Below are 20,303 nucleotides of genomic sequence, written 5' to 3'. Positions count from 1 at the left end.
ACAAATCTGGCTATGAAAATATGAAAACCCCAAACCTGGGGAGCTGAGCGAAGTTATCTTCAGTTATGCATGAGCTCCCAAAATCCTGTGTTCAATACCTTTACTGTACAGGGAAGATTATGGCTACTGTCAAAGTCATCACCCTGACACAAATAAGAGCAGGCTCAGACTCAGTGGTTTCCTGAAGAGGGAAGGTTCTAAATTTTGCATGACTAGTCAACAATTGACTTCCCAGGTTATCTAGTATTGAGTAAAACTAATCAGATATGGTTCTGGATGGTGCAGACACACCCTGGTTGCTCAGACTCTTGGCTATGGTGACAAATGGCACTTACTTGGAGGTGTTTTCAAGTATTCCTTTGACTTCATTCATTTCTTCTTTCCCAAAATAAACAACGGTGAGATGAACTCTCCCATCCTGTTGGATGCACATCTCTCTGGAAAACAAAACACATGTGTGTCTGGTCCTGTCTGCACATTTATAATAAGACACAAACCAACAGTCCCCTTCTGTCTTTCTCCTTCTTTTCCCTTAAATTTTTTTAAATAAATTGCAAGGGACTTAAAGTAAACTCAAGACAGAAGAGAAGGGCACCCTGGTTGGAATTAAATTTTTATCTTATCAGGAAAACAAATACATTTAAATATATAGATGTGGCAAATGAAATATCAAAGTCAGGAGAGAGACCTTAGAGTCATCTTACCACTGAATTTGCCTCCTTGGAGGTCTCAGGTTGTTCTGGATCAGGTTCTGGAAGGTCTCTGGGGTATAAGACATTGGTTCTATATTATAGAGGACAAATCTAAAGTCCAGAGAGGACAAAACAAGAAGCTTCAATTGTGGGTGTTTTTCTTGTGTGAAACAGAGTCTTCATTAGCCCACAGTAAACCATTATTCTTAGGTTTAGGACTTGGAAATATCCAGTGTCATCGGGAAGGTTAAAAGAACACCAGTACCATCTATGTAGCCTACCCTCCCAAGCCGGTGAGAAGAAACCTCACTCCTCGTGAATTAATAAAGTGAACACTGACAGCCCTGGCCCTAAAAGCTTTGATTGAAAGATTTCTGTGCAACTACAAAGAACAGAAGCCTTGGAAATGGAACCTGGATACAATAGTGTGACTTAAAACTGTGAGCTCCCTTATTGCCTCAGTCCCTGCAGAGTCTTCTTCACCTACGGATAGCAAAAGTCTCCATCCACAAAAACCACCACTATCCCATTACTCTCCTACAACTGTGTAGGGCCAGAGAACCATGGGATGGGGGTGTGGAGCAGGCCTGGAACAAGAAGGGAGTCGAGGCATACCCAAACCCCGGAAATCTCATTCTGACCTAGATGGCCTGTGTGGCCTGGACTTTTTACACACCCACTTTTGTCCCTCTGCTCCCGAAGGTCACATATTCAGATAGCCTGGTTAAACTTCTTCTCCCCCCATATAAGGTCATGTCATATAGCATCTAGAATTCCTCCTTATGCAAATGAGGCATTCCCAGAATCCTGGCCCCAACCAATGATGTATACTCACTCTGAAGGTCTCTACCCACCCCACAAAGTTTTAAGTAGCCTTTGGTTCCTCATTAAAGAGCTGTCTAGCTGATGCTGTCTCCTGAGAGTCTGTTCGCACTGGGCTCACTACTGCCTGTCTCTTCTGCTCCCAGCTGTCAGCTTTGGTTCCCCTCTCAGAATCCACCAGCTGTGGTCTTGGGTCACAGGTCAATCATGTCACTATAGGCAGGGAAACAGAGTCTGAATGGCACAACTGGTTGTCCTAGCACCTGCTGATTCAGGGTCCTAACAAAGCCACCATTTAGCCAGTGCTCTCATGTCCAGGTCTTTGGCTCTTGACTGGTCTAGACTCAATCCTCACCAAAGCTTATGTGATGCTTACTAATGTTCTTTTCTTTTAAACATACAATCTAGCTAATCTGCTAGGTTTGTCTGAGGGTTCGCTCTTGAAATGTATGTGTGTTTAACTGTATGTGTACACACATGTAAATGCAAATATAAATGTGTATAAATATTTATGTGTATATGCATGTGTGGTATCTACATGAGGCATGAGTATATCTACATACAGGAGTATATGAGTGTGGAGATAGTGTGAAATGGTGTGTCCTGGGAGCCAACAGAGAGTGAGAGAATCTGCTGGTGAAATGCTATTTTGAGATATTTTGGTATTTCCTGTGCCCTCCTTCCATTGTAACATTCAAACAATAATCTAAGTCATAAACTCCAGAAGTATCTTGGCCCAATTTGTAGAGGTCAAATTACTAGATGTTTTTTTGTTATGAAATTCAAAAGTAAGAGCCACATTTTTCTGGGAAGCATCAGAAACAACAGAATGTATGACTCCTGCCCTCAAAAAATATACTTGGAAGATAAGATGAGCTCAGTCAGATGGGTAGTTCTCAGGCTGGATTGGGGCTTGGAAGATGGGAAGAGTTCAGAGAGGTTGGATCAAAAAGAAAGAGATTTGCAAGGAAGGCTACCGTAACAGGCACGTAAGGCTCAGCCTGTCTCCAGGCGTGCCTCTGAGAAGATCTCCGTGCAGAAAGATTCCCCTGGCAAACTTGCCAAATAATGCTCCTGCTTCCTCCACCAGAGTGGAAGGAAATGGTGCACACAGGCACGTGCTGGGGAAGTTGTGCTTTAATATTGTTATGTTGGGGGTGCAGGGACTCTCTCCCTGAATCAGAAAGAAGTCAACTGCTGAGCCTGAATTTAGGCATTCTGTTTTTTTTTTTCCAGTAATATCTTTTCTGTCTCTGTCTTTGGTGTTTATAAATCAAGAAAGATCAGGCCCAACCCTTAACTGGTCATATTAAAGTGTCAGAAAGGCGAATCCAAATTTGTTGGGCATCTGGCTCCAGCTCTCTGTTTTAGGTGTTTTAAATTCTTTTCTTTATTCATGCAACAAGCATTTGTTGACAATATAGCACATGCTAGACATTATTCCAGGGAATATTAAGCAAGTAGGAATGACATGTCTGTCCTTGAAGAAGTTCCCCATCTCCTAGGAAAGACTCAAACTACCCACAAAGAAACCACTCATTCCTGAGATGGTGCAAGCCCCACTACAGATGTATGAATGGTCTTTGTGTTTTCCAAAAGGTTTTCCATTTGACTGCCCTGTCCTTGGCAAAAGCCTATGGGATCATGTTTGGTTAGAAGGAGGTGTGCACATATGCTTTGCTTCCAAGACAAAATATTAAAAAGAAATAAAAAAGGACTGACTCATGCCATATATTGACTTCTAGCTTTATGCTGTTAATCATTTGTATTTGGACAATGCTATCTATATTACTGAGGTGACAGGCCTCCTTCTGTGAGCATGTCCCGAGGGATACTGTGGTAGGGCAGTCAGTGAAACCATGAATGATCACAGGGAATGGAGGCCTTGTCATCCTCCCTCGGGAGCACACTAGATCCATGAATACTTCCCATTACTTCAACAGCCCAATTCCTTGACCCCAATCTGAAAATTCTGCTTCTACATCAAACTGACTGTGCCTTTTAAGGATAATTTTCTCAATAAAATAGTTTATTCTTCCCCAAATCACTGTCACACAGCGCCAAGACTAGTTATAATTCATTTTTAAACAAAAAACATGTGTTACAGTTTTTTATGCTCCAGTTTATCTTTATCTCCTGAGAAGTCAAAGTCACAATTTCATGGGCTTTGAGTTCTGTAGGACTGAGCTGTTTATGGAAGTGTGGGGACCATTGCCCAAAGCTTGGCTTAGAGGTAAAAAAAATGCACTCCAGTGACTTCTGAGAGCTCTGCACACACACACACACACACACACACACACACACACACACACACACATCTGGTTCCCTAAGAATCAATGTAGTCTTCAGGGTTGGCCACCTTAGCAATAGAAGGGCTGGGTCTCTCAGATCTGACGGTCTTACTATATAGGATTCACTGTTAAGCACTGTGTGTGTGTGTGTGTGTGTGTGTGTGTGTGTGTGTGTGTGTGTGTGTGTGTGTGTGTGTGTGTGTAGTATGTAAAGTGCTGTGTGTAGAAAAAATTTGGGGTAGAAAAAACTCAAAACTCCACATGGAAATCATTGAGGGGAAGATGGTCAGATATGGTGAAACAGACCTGGTGATCTAGAGAATTCCTTAGGCCTTCTTGTAAGAGGTGTTTTAACTTTAGGCATAGAACCCACAATAGACAGTTTCTCAAACTCACCATGGAGCTAAGCTTAGAACTATGTGGGAAGAGCTGTCCTGTGGGCTGAAGGGTATCCAGTATTATTTCAGGCCTCTGCCAACTGTGTCCGAACAGCATCCTTCTAACCCAGTAGTCAGAACCAAAAGCATCTCCACACTTTGCCAAATGTACTTAGGGCTGGGAAGAATAGAATATAAAATGTCCCTAGTTCTGACAGCCTGTCTTAAGAATCCAGTTGGGCAATAACATCTGATCTGCAGGAGGAAAAGATTGGCTTCAAGAAAAACTTAGCCCTCCAGTGCCTGTCCTATATTTCAGACGATTCTTGTGAAATCCCATGTGACTCCCTTGGGACATGGAGCTGAAGCAACATTAAAAGCTTCCTTTACAGAATCGGAAACCTTGAGGGGGTCACTGGTAATCTGTGGCAGAATGGGAGGGCAATCAGTGCAGCAGGGCAAGCACAGTTGTGGATGGTGCATACCGCAACAGCCTCAACGCAGCAGCGGCTTCGGTTGTCATCAGAAGCAGGGAGCTGGCCTTGATCTATGACACTTGGGCTGGTAGTGTGCTCTAAGCACATGTTCTTGTACATTTGAGATTATCAGGAAAGACCGCAATACTCATGGGGGATTAGTGGTCTGTGGATACGAGAATGCAGGAAGCTGTGTGTCATAAAGCTGGGATGTCAGTTTTCATACCCCATGCTGAGTGTCCTGGGGGAAACCACTGCCATGTGTTTTCATCGTGTGCATAAAGTTTTCATTTAGGAATTGATGTGTTGGTAGCTTGGCTCTCAGTGTGGTGGTATCAGGAGGTGGGGTTTAGTGTTAGGTGGTTAAGCCATTGGGGGCACTGCCATTGGAAGGAATTACTTTAGGTTTTGTGAGACTTTGATGTGTTCCTGTGTGATACCCAGATGGGCTGATACATGCCTATCATTCCAACATTTGGGAAATGGAATCCAAGACAGATCCTGTCTCAGAAGAAAGAAATGGAGGAGATAGAGACAGAGTGGGAGGGAAGAAAAGATAATGGGAATATGGCTAAAGAAACAAGAAGAGGAAGGGAAGAGAAGAAATGAAAGGAGAGGGGAGGGGAGGGGAAGGAAAGAAAATAGGAGGGGAAGGGAGAGCTGAGAACTCACAGTCCTATCTAGCTCTTCTCTTCATGCTGTGGTTTCTTCTTGTCTGATGTCTCCTCACATTCCTAATTCCAGTCACCATGATAACCTCATCAGGAACAAGTCAATGTTAGGACTAAGCCTTAAATTTCTAAGACCAAAATCTAAGTAAACTACTTTTTTGTTCTTTTTGTTTGTTTTACTTATTTTATTTTATTTCCTTTTGAGCAGGTAGTCTTATTCCATAGCCCAGACTAGCTTGAAATTTCTTATGTGACCCAGGCTGGCTTCAGGCTTACATTACTCCTCCTTCATCAACCTCCTGAGGGCTGAGATTAGTCATAAGCCACCATGGCTGCCTCAGTCAACTCTGCATATACTCATCTGCAGACACTGTACTGTAGCAACACAAATCAGATCAACACACAAACTCTGAGACCCACATTTACTGAGCGCCTGGGTTATGGGATGCATTTTGTTTTCCTTGAAGAAGGATTAACAAAGGGCTATGATGTCTGATCCCTCCAATGGGATAACAACCCAAGTTTGCTTCAGGCTCTCCAGGTTTGACCAGTGAAAACCCCACATGCAAGGAGATGCCTAAGTTGCAGAAAAAGAAGAGAACCAGAGAGCAATAATGTAGTGAAGTGTGGACTACCCATAGTTATGGAGGGCAATGAGCAGAACGGATACCAAGAGGACAGTTAACTTCTGGAGGCTGACAGATGTTGTATCAGCATCCTAGGTGAGTGAGCTCTATCCACATGAGCAGAGCAGAGGACACGCTCCCAGTAAGCAATCTCATTGCTACTTTTTTTCCAAATCAGTCTCTACTCGGATAAATCAGGAATGAAAAAATTACCAGGAATTGGAGTGCTTCGTGCAATAACCATCCATCAGGACCAGTCTACCAAGGTCTATTGGTTTTTTATTCGTGTTTTGTTTTTTTATGTCGGCAGGATGGAAACCACTCAGCCATAAAGGAACTAGGGATACTGAAGGAACAGATTCTATTCTGGGGAGGGAAGAGGGAAGAGAGGATTATCAGACACTCTGGCATCTGTTTATATTGTGTTGCTCTGTTTTGGGTTTGGTGCATTCTTTCCCTTACCTCTGTGCCAACATAAATCAACAGATAATTCTACTATCTGGGTGTTCTGATCACTGTTTAAAAGTGATGGTGGATTTGGAGTTGCAATCAAACAACTTTCCTGACTCTCATTGCAAGACAAAACACTCACTCTTTTCCAATTGACCATCACTCTCTTAGACATCTCCATATGACCTGTAGTCTTCTGTTAAGTCCTCAAAGGAAACTTAAAATAGCATGACTAATAAAAATTGCATTTCTGAAGCTCATCAGATATGAAAGCTTCTTGTAGCTCTGGCATCTGAGTAGTGAAATGACTCACAGGGATGGTAGTAAAACATGGACCAGAAAGAGACTGTACTATGCCCATAACATCCATCCTTTTAAGGAATACAGAAGACATAGGTGTTTATCTATGTCACAATTCTGGTGGCTGGAAGACTTTCAGTCACCTATATTCACTTAGCATAAGGATTATTTCAACTAGAAATTCTATAATTCCCACTTTGTTATTTTTCCAGAATATTCCAGAGCCATCTTGTAGTTTCTAGGCCAAAATGGAATGATGAAAAAAATAAAAACCTCTAAAAAAAAGTCAAGTAGAAGATTTTCCTCATTGCACATTAAAACATCACGAATAGTCTGAGAAGGATGAGAAGAGCTGAAGGAGAAAACAACATTCAAACAAACATAATCCAGCCAGGCTGAAGAGAAACTGGAGGGGAGAGAGAGGTCAGTCCAGCTGGAAGCGGTCAAAATAAAAAGCAAGCAAAACTGGAACAAACAGAAAGGTTAAAAAAAACATAAAGCATATTTTCTATTGAAATCCCTCCCATCCTGCGGGGGAGAGGCAGAGATAACAATCTGAAGATCTATAGCTTTGTTATTGTGAGTCTTCCTGATATCAAACAAAGCACAGAGGAGCCTAAAATCCATATCGCAGATGAGAGAAACTCAGCAGCTAAAGCCAAGTGTGGGACAACTTCAAAGGCAAACTGATCTGATTACCCAAGCAAAGAAAAGAAGGCAGCTCAAGACGATAACTCCTGGGCCAAGAGTGTACGAGCAAACATGACCTAACTTCAGTTCTCCTGGGAATCCCAGATGCCCTGTGATCCCAAGTGTTGGGAGGATGATCATGGGTAAGGAAATGGCACATGAGGACTATAGATTTTGCATTCAGGTCAATCTGACAGCAATCAAAAAAAGGAGCTTTCTTACGTGCCAGACAATGACCTCCAGGATCCCAGATGGGGTTCCACCTGGTGTCCCTGCAGGACCAAGATTAGTGTCATCGACATCATGACATCATCGGTCTCAAAGGGCACAGCAGGGTTTCGATTCCTTATCACCACAATTGTTGCTGATGCTAGGAAAATCATTCACCTGGCATCCAGTACCTAGTAACTGAGAGCCCCGAGGGTCTACTGCTAGAAATAAGCTTGCCTCACCCCACAACAGCCTTTTCTCACTAAATACTAAGGCCCTCAGTTTCCCCTTTTCTCCTTGTCTTCTTGGAAGTTCAGAAAACAAGCACACTGGTGAGTTTGTTTTGTTTCCCAATCACAGACTTCACCGGGCATCTCAAAGAAAACTCCTCATTAAACCAGCACGAGTGGTAAAGTTCAGCATTTCTCAAGCTCTGAGTAGCAGTGGCTGTGAATAGTGGAACGGCTCACACGAATGGATAGAAGGCCTGGTAAAGCTCCATTCCACCCCACAAATGAGAAGGGTACAGCAACTGCGAACTTCCACCAGAGGCTGTTCCCAGCCAGCTAAGCTCATCTTCACGTGCTCTTTCACATCGTAGAAGTCAGCAGAACAATTCTGTCCACAGAGTCCCGCTGGGGTGGGCACAGTGGCTCTCACATGAGGTAAAAGCTCAGGCAGGCCTCTGATTGTGAAACAGCACAGCAACCAAACCCTTGGGGTTTGAAAGAAGGTGTGGGAAGAAGGCTGAAGGGAGACAGAGATTGAGCTTTTTGTTTCTTTGGTTTTTTTTTTTTTTTTTTTCAAAATAGCATTTGAAGGGAAAAGAAAATATCGTCCCAATGAGAATAGGGCTCAACCAAAGGAAACTTTCTTACATTTATTCCACTTTCACTTAATATAAATTCAATGAAGACACAGTTCATTTTAAAGCAGGAGTACTAGGCATGGGGTGTACTCAAGAAAGAAAACAGTGGCAAAAGCAAACAAAAGCAACTAAGAAAGATACGAAATAAAAGATAAATTCCTGACACCAGGGAAGGCTTGCATGCATGCAGATGAAGACAAAGTCATTAAGTCTCAAGAGAAGGGCTGGGGGCTTACCCCGTGGGTAAGTGCTCCTGCTCTGAAAGCATCCGGACCTTAGTTTGAATCCCAGCTTCTGCATACAAACGAAGGCAGGCTGCACATACCTATAAGCCCAGAATTGTAGAGCAAAGACAGGCATATCCCAGGAGCCTACCTAGTCAGAATGGAAGCTTTTGTTCTATGAGAAACTCTGTCCGAAGAAAATTAAGTCAGAGGAAGACATCTACCTGCATGTATGCTCACAGGCCTGTGTTGTGACACACACCATATGCTTACATACATATACATAATATACAAACGTACATATATACTATGTGCATATACATATAGCATACATACAATATGCATATACTCTATATACACACAAAAACACACATACCATATACATAGCCACTATACATATACAACACACAAACACACCTCATATACCCACATACCATATATACATTTGCCATATGTACACAATACACTCACAAGAAAAGAATGAATTAATTGAAATAATCTATGAAATAGACAGTGCTCACGTAGCACAGACCTGAATAAATCAGGCAGATAACATAAAACCCCCGAATTAATTATTTTTCTTTTTCTATGAAATGACACCATAATCAAGGCAGCCTGTAAAAGAAAGTTTATTGGAATCAGTGGTTCTGGAGGGTTAGAGTCCAGGATCACTATGGTGAAGAACATGGCAGCAGGAAGCCTGGAACTTGAGGAATAGCTGAAAGATTACATCCTGGTCTGTAGCCATGATGCAGAGAGAGACCGAGAGAGATCACTAACTGGGAATATTGTGAGCTTCTGAAACCTCAAAGTCTACTTCCAGGGACACATCTCCTCCAATAAGGCTACTCCACACCTCCCAATTCTTCCCAAACAATTCTACCAACTGGGGAGCAAGCATTCAAATATATGAGTTTATAGTAGCTATTATCATTCAAAATGTCATTATGCACAAAAGAGATTTCATAAAACTATATTCTTGACAAACAAAATAATTAATACCTAGAGGAGATATAACCTAACAAATTATCATGATTCAAACCTAAAGAGGAATTTTTCTAGCCTCACGTCAAAGGTCACTTTTAGAAAAGACAAAGATTCATAACACATTCCCATGGCATCACTCAACATGAAAAGAAAGCTTATAAAGTCGTGAGTGAGGTGTGCTCTGAGCCCTTAAGGCTGGTCCACCTGTCCCTCCGAGAACATTACAGAGGTGATAGGTAGACAGTCCATGGTAAAATATTTATGGCTGTCTTTGTGTTTCTTACTCATTAAACACAGCCGTCTAAGAACTGTGGAATGGGGCTGCCATGTTAAGAATCTGAGACAAGTACATCAAATCCACTTGAATACAGAATTTGCCTTTTACCAAAGAAGAACTGAAGGCTGTGTCCCCAGCTAGGTAAGAACTGAAGGCTGCGTCCCCAGCTAGGTAAGAAGGCAGGTGACTGACTTGAAAGATGATGAACCACAGAGGCAGGGAGAGCTCACAACGTGCAGTTTTTCTTACTTAATTCCCTAATCAGTGCATCTCATACTAAAATATGATTAAAGAATATTATGATTCTAAACATAATTGGTTCTGTAATAGCTTCTTAACATGAGCAAAATTTCTTAGGAACTACTATTTCTCAGAGTGAGGACACATTTGCCAGAACTCCAGCAGTTCCTTCTAGCATACTCAGACGTTCTACTATGAATTTAAGAAAGGTAAAATTTAATTCATTAAAAATAGAACAAGTGAGATGTTTCCTGTGGTATTAAATTATGCATAGCTAATGAACTAGCCTAAGGAAGGGCACGTGAAATGGTACTGGATTAATGTAAACAGTGGTTAGCTGTGGGTCACGTTAACAATAATCTATTTCTAGTTCTGTTCCACACTGCTCAGAGATCTTGTAGTAACCATGTATTCACTTCTATAAACTAAAAATCCATCTTAAATTAGAAACCTTAAAATAACCTTTATTGAATTTTGAAATAATTTTATTCCATACTATTATATGTGTAGACACAATGAATGTGGTTATGCCTGCCACAGTGAGAGTGTGCAGGCCAGAGGACTTCTCCATAGACTCAATTTTCTTCCACCATTATTGGCAAATTCAAGCCACCAAGCTTGTGCAGAATGAGTTTTTACTTACTGAACTCTGATTTCTAAAATAAAGTGTAAAACATTGGGTAATTATGATGCAATATATCCACATATAAAGGGGATATAATCATAGTTTCCAGTGTCAACCAGAGCTTACACGTTCCATTCTGAAGTTGCAAAGGATATTCTGAATGAGTTGCATGGCATATCCTACAGGCTGAACATCAATGTAGACCAAAGAGCTGGCTTGATGCTTCAGTTTCTCTTTTGGTAGTATGTAGAGTATACATACAGGAAGTGTGGTATACATTTCTGTACCAAAGAAGTTGGTACACAGAGGTGAAGACCCTATGGAAGCAGGAGCTCGACTTCTCCACGTCCAGTGGGTTCTATAGGTGCCGTCTGCAGCAATGGGGCCTTGTATCGCCTTGTGGAGAGCAACTGATCATCCTGGGAGTTCCCAAGGAACCCATTTGGCCTAAATGTTCCAACTTTAAATTTGGGTGTAAAAATATTTACTTTTTCCTGCTCTTCTTGGTTATTTATTCTAACATTATGTCTGGCAAAGGTCCTTTCAGATACTGACCTGAAACATCATCTTTTTCCATATTCCTACATAGAATTAAATACTCTGGGTACTCATGATTTCACATTTCCATTTTTTAGAGCTCACCACACACTCTGGAAGTCCTTGGCTGTCCAGCAGATAACATGATCAGCTCTCTGCCATGGGTATCTGTCTTTGTACGCACTATCCTTTCCAGCCCCTGGCTCTCAGATGTAGTCTCCATCTTCCAGTACCGGATAGTCTCAAAGGTGTCTTCAAAGATGATCTGATCCTGTTGCAAGTAACCTAACTACAAATGATGATGCTTGTGCTCATGAGCTAGAATTTTGAGAGCTCCCAACCACATTCTCCTATGTAATACCACCGCCTTTTAATAATATAAAGCTAATGGTAAGAGATTTGAAAAATCAGTTACATGTTTCAAATTTAATAATAATCTGGCTACTTTAAAATAAGGTTATTAAGCCATTTATCTGGAAAACATCAGCCTATATGTGAATTTTAGACATAAAAGATGCACTGAGTCTTGGAAAAGCGTTTCCAGTCTCATATGCATCAACTCTCAGTATACCCTGGAATAGAAGTACCTTACTGAGTACCTCCAAAGAATGACTCCCTGACACCTTCCTATTATAGTCTTAAGTTTAGTCTCTTAGACTATGCAGCTTAGAATAAGAATGAGACTGTGATTCAATCCTCTTCAGATGACAAATGAAGCCAGTCCTCTGCTGAGCCAGGGCTACCTGCTTGCCCAGGGTCACTCCTGACGTGGGTTTTCTCACTACCACCCAGATTCTGTCTGTACCTAATGATTTTGAGCCTTGTTTGTTTGCCTCTGAGAATTTAATTTTCAGCTGATAAGCCCAGGCCTACATCATAACTGAAGGAGACACATGCAGCCCTATTTTATCTTTGGAGATGCTGTTGACAGCCCACCCATCTTTCCTACATGTTCCTTCTAAGGAAAATACACCCAAGCAAGGACTTTCTAATTGCTTGAGGGAACAGCAAATACAAATTTCCGGTAAAGAACAATGAGTAGAACGGAGAAAAAGGATTCATTGTACTCAGCAAAGCAAATGACAGGAAATGACAGGGCACCCTGTAAACAAACCAACCTGAAGTTCTGCATGAAGTGCCGGAACTTGTCCACCCTCCTTGCTAGGGGCACAATAACATTGATAAGTGTGTTGTCCATGTTGAGTTTTTCCTTTTTCACTTTCATGATGGGGCCAAAAGGTCGAAATAGGACAAGTCGTTGGAATTCATGCTTGTGGTCCCCTTTGAAGGTCAGCTCATACAAAGTGCCTTTATCTCTTTCTGTTCGATAGATCCCTGTGGGGCAAAAGAAGCAAAGGTGGGCTCAGAAAAGGCAGTCTCTTTCTATGCCCAAGGTCTTCTTGGTTTATATACACAAAGGCCTTCTAAATTTTGTATTAGATCTCTACATTCCAAGATTAGAAAACTCAAAATATAATTAATATTCCAAAAGACATATTAAATCCATCAGTCTAAATTTAATTATGGAACCTTCATAAAACAACAGAAAATGCTTATAATATTTGATACAAAACTATATATTTAGAGGTACTGAAAAAAAGACTATTAGGAATGTTGACTAAGTCTGATATAATAGTAGGATGTGTTCTCTATTGTTATTGTATATATTTAAAATAGCATTAGAATATGAACATCACCATATATTTATCTTAAAATGTGCATAAAAATTATCCCTTTGAAATTATGGTCATTTTGGATGAAACAACCACAGTGATTTATAGCTGCATCTTGGGGGGAAATGGGACTAGAAGCATGTACCTTCTCCCCACGTTGAAGCTTTCAGAAACATTAAGACAATACTCAAAGTATTTGGTACAGTGCACAGGCACATATCATATTCAGTCTCACATCTTCCTACCTCTAAGCAATTTGACAAAAAAAATCCCAAAACAAACAAACAAATAAAACACCAAAAAAACTCAAAATATGTGCAGTCAAGTCATTTACTCCACAGAATATATAATATTTTAGGAGAATAATCTAGAGGCTGATGCAGGAAGATCACCGGTTGAAGTCTTACCTGGGCTACAGAGTGAATACAAGGCCAATTTTCATTACTTAGTGAACTGCTGATGTAGTGCAGTGATAGATGGAGTTCTTGCTTTGCACATGCAAGGCCCTTAGCACATACAAAGACCTCTACCACCACCACCAAAAAGATGAAGTGTGTATCAATGGACCCCAACAGTACATGGCACATGTATGTTCCCCCTCGTGGTTACCCCCCCTTCTTCCATCAGTTCTGGTGAGACAAGGCATTTTAGGAAGGAAGAGAAACAGGAGTAAGTTTGTTCATGTTGCCTTCAAACTTGTAATGGGCCCATGTCACTGAGTGTCATCTGTGAGCTAAAGTGTAGCTTCACCGTCTTGCTCAGCTTTAAGCAAATGCTCCTTAAGATCAGCTCGACAGAACTGCCCCAGGGCCCACTTCCTCATCTAGGCCTACTTTCTTCCCTATCATCACTGGCATTGTGCTTTTCTGCTCATATTCTCCTATCATACATCCCATTACTTGTTTATTCACACACACACACACACACACACCCACACACACACCCACACCCCCCCCCACACACACACAATCTTCTCTCATACTTTGCATCCTGACTGCAGCCCCTCCTCCCTCCATTTCTTCCAGTCAATCCACAACCCCTTTCTCCTCCAGGTCCCCTCCTCCTCTGTTCCCCTTCCTAAAAGAGCAGGCCTCCCAGGGATATCCACCAAACACACCATAACAAGTGACAGCAAGACCAGGCACAAACCCTTATATCAAGGCTGAATGAGACAACCCAGCAGGAAAAAAAAATCCCAAGAGCAGGCAAAAAAGTCAGAGACAGCCCTTTGCCCATGGTTAAGCATCACATAAGAACACCAAGCTATACAACCATAAGGGATGTTCAGAAGACCTAGTGCAGACCCACACAGGCTCCATGATTGTCACTCCAGTCTCTGTGGGCCCTTTTGAGCCCTGATTTTTGATTTTGTGGGCTATTTTTTTGTGGTGTCCTTGACCCTTCCCACCCCCTCTTCTGTAGGAGTCCCCAAGGCTTTGCCTATTGTTTGGCTGTGGGAGTCCACATCTGTTTCCATTAGCTGCTAGATGAAGCCTCTCTGATGCCAATTGGGCTAGGCACCAATGAGTATTATCATTAGAAATCATCCCGTTGACTTTGCTTTTGCCAGTTGGTTTGGTTTTATCCTGGCTCTGGAAGCTAGGCAGCATCTGGTCCTGGTTGTGTCAGGTGTGGGCTCTCTTTTGTGATATGGGCCTTAAGTTGGACCAGTCTTCGGCTGGTCACTCCTACAAGTTGTGGGCCATTATTATTCCAGCACATCTTGCAGGCAAGACAGATATCATGTCTAAGGTTTTGTGTTTGTGGCTGTGGTGTTGTCCCTGTCCAGCTACTAGAAGCCTCACCTAGTTGCTGATGCCCCAAATCCCCATTGCTGCAAATCTTTGGTAGGGTCACCCTCATAGAGTCCAGGGAGTTTCTACTGCACTAGATTTTCACGTGGCTTCCCATTGCTCCTCATGTTCCGTCGCCTCTCTCAGGATCCTGGCCTCCATCTCTCTGTCCTCTCACTTCCTTCTGTTCTCATCCCCACCTGCCCCCAGTCTGCCTGAGAATGTATTTTAGGTAGACATAAAAATTAGCAATAGCCAACAAATTAAGAGAGTTTTTTATGCCATATTTCTACCTCTTACTCTTTTGAAGCCTCACGTTAGTTGAGCACACACCTCCTAAGCTCTGATTAGCTACAGAATCAATCTCTGAGCGAACATGCTGGCTGATGGTGAGTTCCAGCTCTTCAGGGCATCTCACAGAGCCACTTCTCTCTCCTTCCTCACTCTTCTTCTTTGTTTCTTTTGTAGGAAACGTGCATCTTCTCCACACAGGTTGGCAAGTTCTCTTCTGTGCTGTTTGACTCCTGGGAGCTTTTTCATCCTCAAGCTCTGCTCTTGTAGCCTCTTTGATTTCATTCAAAGTTTAGACCTCTCCGAGGTGCAGAAAAGAGCCTTGCACTGTGAGTTTTCAATGTGGCCTCATTTCACACAGTCATCCGAGGGGCCTGACTTAAGATTCAAAAGACACAGTGGACTAGCAGAGAGCAAGGTTGACTGAGGGAATCAGTTCTCTTCTGAAGCCTTTGCTACTTCCTAGGGTACAAAAAATGGGGACACCCTGATCTGCTTGGCAATGTCATGGATACTGGGTGAATAGCTGAGCTCCTGTTGGGAAAGAAATAGCCTTCTCCTGCAGCCAGTAAAAGAAGAGAGGGGAAGATTTATTCCATTGGAGGCTCAAAGGATTTCTTTGAACACATCAAATAGTTCCTTCAAAGTCTGTTAATTCTTTTAGGCAATTAGTCCCATATGAGGAAACAGGCTTCTAATGATGTCTATAGCAGCTAGTTAGATCATAGCTTTTCCATACAGTCCAAGTGAGGCCCAGCCAACTTACACGGGAGTCCAGTTGTCACACAGGTGTATCTACACACATGAAAGTCCTTCAGGTTGTCCTCTGAGCCTTGACAAATGTCTTTGTTATTTTGTGTCAGCAGTGTCTCCACCCAAGCATAATCCTGGCAAAGGCTGTTGACAGTTGAACTTGAAGATAAAAACATACAGGGAAATAGGGCTGCTGGGAGCTAGGAGATTACTTGTAAGAGGAAGTCAGTTTGATCCCCAGAATTCATATAAAAAGCCCACACTTAGATCATCACACTTATAAACCAGATTTTTTTATCCCTCAACTACATCTATTTTAAATATAAGTTATTAAAAACCCTCCTTGAACTGAGATCCGTAGCTGTCACCCAGCTAGTACTACCAAGCACACAAGCTCACACAGCTGCGTGAGAAGACACCACAGTCTACCTTGAGCTAACTGAGAGGACAGGACATAATGGAGCCCTTTGCACTGTGAAATTCTCAATGATAAGAGCATAGAGGATCATGGAGAAAGAACTGGAGCATCCAGAGGCAGGAGTGATTTTTAGCATAACACACAGACAACACAGAGTAAACAGCTTCAGGCTGGGCATTCTTAAGGAAAACTCAAAATGTGAAACTTAAGTATAAAAAAGATGCTCATAAGTTTGCATTTTAAGTCATTTTGAGTTTTATATTTTCTAATCCAGCTGGTAAAACATCTGCAAATATTTCAAGATCTAAAATTCTCCAAAATCTGAACCATGTCTGGTACCAATCATTCCAGATAATTAATATATATGTATATTATATGCATATATATATATATATATATAATTTGTGAGTTGTCATTTTATTTTTATGCAAATTAAGCATAATAAGACCTTTGTAGCTCCAGCTTGGACCTTCTTTAGATACACCTTTGGTGCCTGCTTTCCTTACTTTGGGTTTGGTGCTTTGGCGCTCTGTGCAAACATCCTAATATAATTTTTTTCTACCTACTCAGGGCCCAGGGCTGTGATGCACAACTAAGAGGCTTCCTGTGAAAGAAACAGCTCCACTGTCTGCTCTCCGTGCTGTCCCTCTCCTCCTCTGCCTCCCTCATCATTGTCCTATGATGGGGATGAAACCCTTGATTCACTGATGCAGAGTAAGTTGTCTTCATCCGACTCCATCCAGCCCTGCCGCTCAGCTCTTTCTTACTAGGCCTGGACTCACTTGGCCAACTGGTCCTTTCCCATCCCTATGCGTTATAGTCACCTTGGAAATCAAACTGACAAAGGATGAGGATGAACCACTTCTTGTTATCAGTAGACATGAGTTTACAATACACAACTTGACTGATGTTGAATGGCTGTCTGAGCCCATGCGGACCCCCTCAAACCTCTCACCAGTAAAATACATTCTTGCTTCATAAGAATTTTATTCACTATTTCTGCATTCATCCCCACCTTTCCAGCCTTCCTGTTTGGAAATTAGATGTCTCACCTGGAACCCAGGACTCTCACCTAGAACCAATCTCACCTAGAATTACTCTTACCTAGCTGTAATCAAATGTAATTCAGCTGCTGTGTTCCTCAGAGTTAAATATTCACAGACATATGAGTTAATACAGCTAAGAGAGATAACACGAATCTCCATCGAGAGATGGATAAACAAAATGTGGTGCATACACACGATGGAAAAATATTCAATATGAAAAAGGAATGTAATTTGACACATCCTACTGGGACAGATTTTGAGAACATGGTGGTAAGTGAAATGTGCTAGTCACACAGTAAGAGCCACAGCTTAACGTCACTTTTATAAGGCTCTCCAAACAGTTAAAATAACGGAAATGTTAAGGAGAATGGAGGTGACCAAGAGATGGGAGAGTGAGAAGTGAGGGGTGAGTGGCTCGTAGATTCAGTTTTGGGTTTTCTTCGTTTTGCTTTGTTCTGCTAATGCTTCAAGCCAGAGCCTTACCTATGCCAAGAACATAGCCTAACGCTGAGCTGCACCCACAACCCTGAGGTTGTTATTTTGGAAGATAAAATCATTCTGTAGATGGATGGTAGTGATGATAGTCTAATTGTGTAACTATACTCGGCACTGCTGAAGTAAATAATTAAAAAGTCGCTCCTGATCAACTTAATGGCATGCGAGTTTTCCAGCATGCTGCTTTCCTCTGAGAGCATCTCATGCTTTCTCATAGGCACACACGTTTAAATGGCCCACACCTCTCTCCTAGCCTTTTAAATCTCACCTGCCTCCATGTGGGAAATTTTCTGCCACTTTCTCAATCTAAGGTGACCCTCCATCCTCACACATTTTCTTCTCATAGCCCTCAAATTTTCCTTTACTACACAACTTTCTTGGTGTCTGAGAACAAAACAACAACAACAACAAAACAAAACAAAACAAAACAAAAAGACGTGGAAATCGTTCAGTCCAGGCACGTGAGCAAACAGGGACCCAGAGATGCCATCCTTTGCCTCAAGGACCCACCTGTTACTGCAGGTCACCTGGCTCGTAGCCCTGTGTAGGGTTTATTTTCCAGAGTCCCTGGTCACAAATCACACTGACTACTAGAAGAGGGGAATCAGGAACGTGGGAAACTGCGCAGGGGGCAGAGAAACCTGCTGCACTTGGCTTCTCTACTCACAGGTGATCCCTGCACACCCAGCTCTTTGACAGTTACTAAGTAAGTTGTTCTCCAGCCTGTGAACCACGAGAGGCAGTAAATGTTGAAAATGATTTTTTGTGGGTGAACAGATTTTCTAATTAAAAAGACTATAGTTTTCTCTCAGTGTCTAAGAAAGCGTTCTAGGATCCCATTAGGGTATCAAAGTAAGAGACAGATGCTCAATTCCCTTATATTAAATAGCCTAATGCTTACTTATAACCTGCATGCCCTAAATAATTTTTGGTTTACTCATAATATTACAAAGAGTAAATTTTATGTAAATAATTGTTTACCTGCTGTTGTTTAGGGACTAATGAAAAAGTGTGCACGTGCTCAGTGTGGTTGTAATTATTTCTGAGTAGTTTCAGTCCAAGGGTGGCACTGAGCCTGTGGATACAGAGGGCTGACTGAGGGAGAGGAAGGTAAGCCACAGCGACAGGTTAAACTAACAGAGAGGACAAGATGGAAGGTTACATTTCACAAACGACAGAATCCACTGATATAAACTGCCTTTACATACTCTACACTTGCTTTCTCTCTGGCTCCGGAGGAACACGTGCTACCCATTCTGCTAAAAAAGAAAGCCTACCAAGTGAAGAGAAAGGTTTTATTCTAAAACAAGAACATTCCCCTTCAGCTACTTGTGCTTTCAATTATCAAAACAATTCAAGTTAGATAATATTCCTAGACCCCACACCATTTACCTTTTGAGTTTCCTACACGTGGTTAGGTGCTAGGAAGGGTGGGTACCATGGGGAAGGGAGACTTCAGGGAGGGATTGTGTGAGGGTGTGACTGGGAGGAGAGGAAAGAGGGGACTGCAATCAGGATGTAAAGTAAATAAATAAATAAATAAATGAATTAATGCAAGTATATCTGGTCATGTCATGCTGTAGCAGACAAGTCTGAGATCTAGTTCTCATTCTCTTTCTGAGAACCTCACTTAGCTAAGTTGCTTGTTTCCTCCTCAGAAGCACTAGCAGCTCTGCCTTCCGCTGCATTCTACTGCAACAGGCTCCTTGGTATTAGACAATAAGGAGACAATGAAGGGATATTTAATCTTCCAGTGCTGTCAAGGTAAGACGTTTCCCTTCTTGTTGCCAGGCTGTGTGAAAGCTAGCGATCACCAGTACTGCTCCACATTGTAAAAGAGGGTTGTTAACCAGGGGCAGGATCTCAAAGGATCGCCATTTTCCCAAAAGTCTTCCCAAGGATCTGAGTTCAGTTCACAGTATCCACATCAGATAGCTCACAACTGTCTGCAACACCTGCTCCAGGGGATCAGATACAGTATCTCTTCTTCTGGAATCTGCACTCATAGAATACACACACACACACACACACACACACACACACATACACACACACACACACACACACACTTAAATAAAATAGAACTTTTCTGATAAAATAATTTATATCCCAGAGAAGACAGCACGTGGGCAAAGAAGATACCTGCAAGTATATGACAGCCACATGAATCAGCCCGAGCAGTCAGACAACAGAAAGAAATGCATCCCCTCCTGATGGAAGCTGGAGATAGCTCGAAAGGTGTTTTACCAGGACTGCAGACTGAGTGGGTGTTTTTACAACTACACAATCAGAGGGCATATTGAAGAAAGATGGCAGAATACATGGAGAAAAGAGGAAAACAAACACAAACCAGCTGATTGGGGTAGGCAGATGTGACAGGTGAGCGAGGGTAGATCGCAGAAGGACGGAGGTGTATGGGAGAAGTGGGAGGTGAGGCTGGGGATTCACTGAGAGCCAGGCCTCATGTGCCC

The 20,303-nt window shown here is 42.1% G+C and overlaps 1 protein-coding gene across 2 annotated transcripts in view; it reads right to left on the bottom strand.

The window, feature by feature from the left end:
* The window catches only part of CSGALNACT1 (chondroitin sulfate N-acetylgalactosaminyltransferase 1), a 341,897-nt gene that overhangs the window by 33,474 nt on the left and 288,120 nt on the right, over nucleotides 1-20,303 (bottom strand). For both annotated transcript variants that reach the window (XM_080928538.1, XM_080928539.1), the window contains exons 5-6: nucleotides 12,482-12,698; nucleotides 336-437 (exon numbers count right to left, since the gene is read on the bottom strand). In XM_080928538.1, the coding sequence (XP_080784664.1) occupies nucleotides 336-437; nucleotides 12,482-12,698 (319 nt within the window). The remainder of the gene's footprint in view (nucleotides 1-335; nucleotides 438-12,481; nucleotides 12,699-20,303) is intronic.

Source organism: Micromys minutus (genome assembly GCF_963924665.1).
Source record: "Micromys minutus genome assembly, chromosome: 14".
Lineage (NCBI taxonomy): Eukaryota > Metazoa > Chordata > Mammalia > Rodentia > Muridae > Micromys > Micromys minutus.
This window is presented reverse-complemented; position numbering and strand designations above follow the sequence as displayed.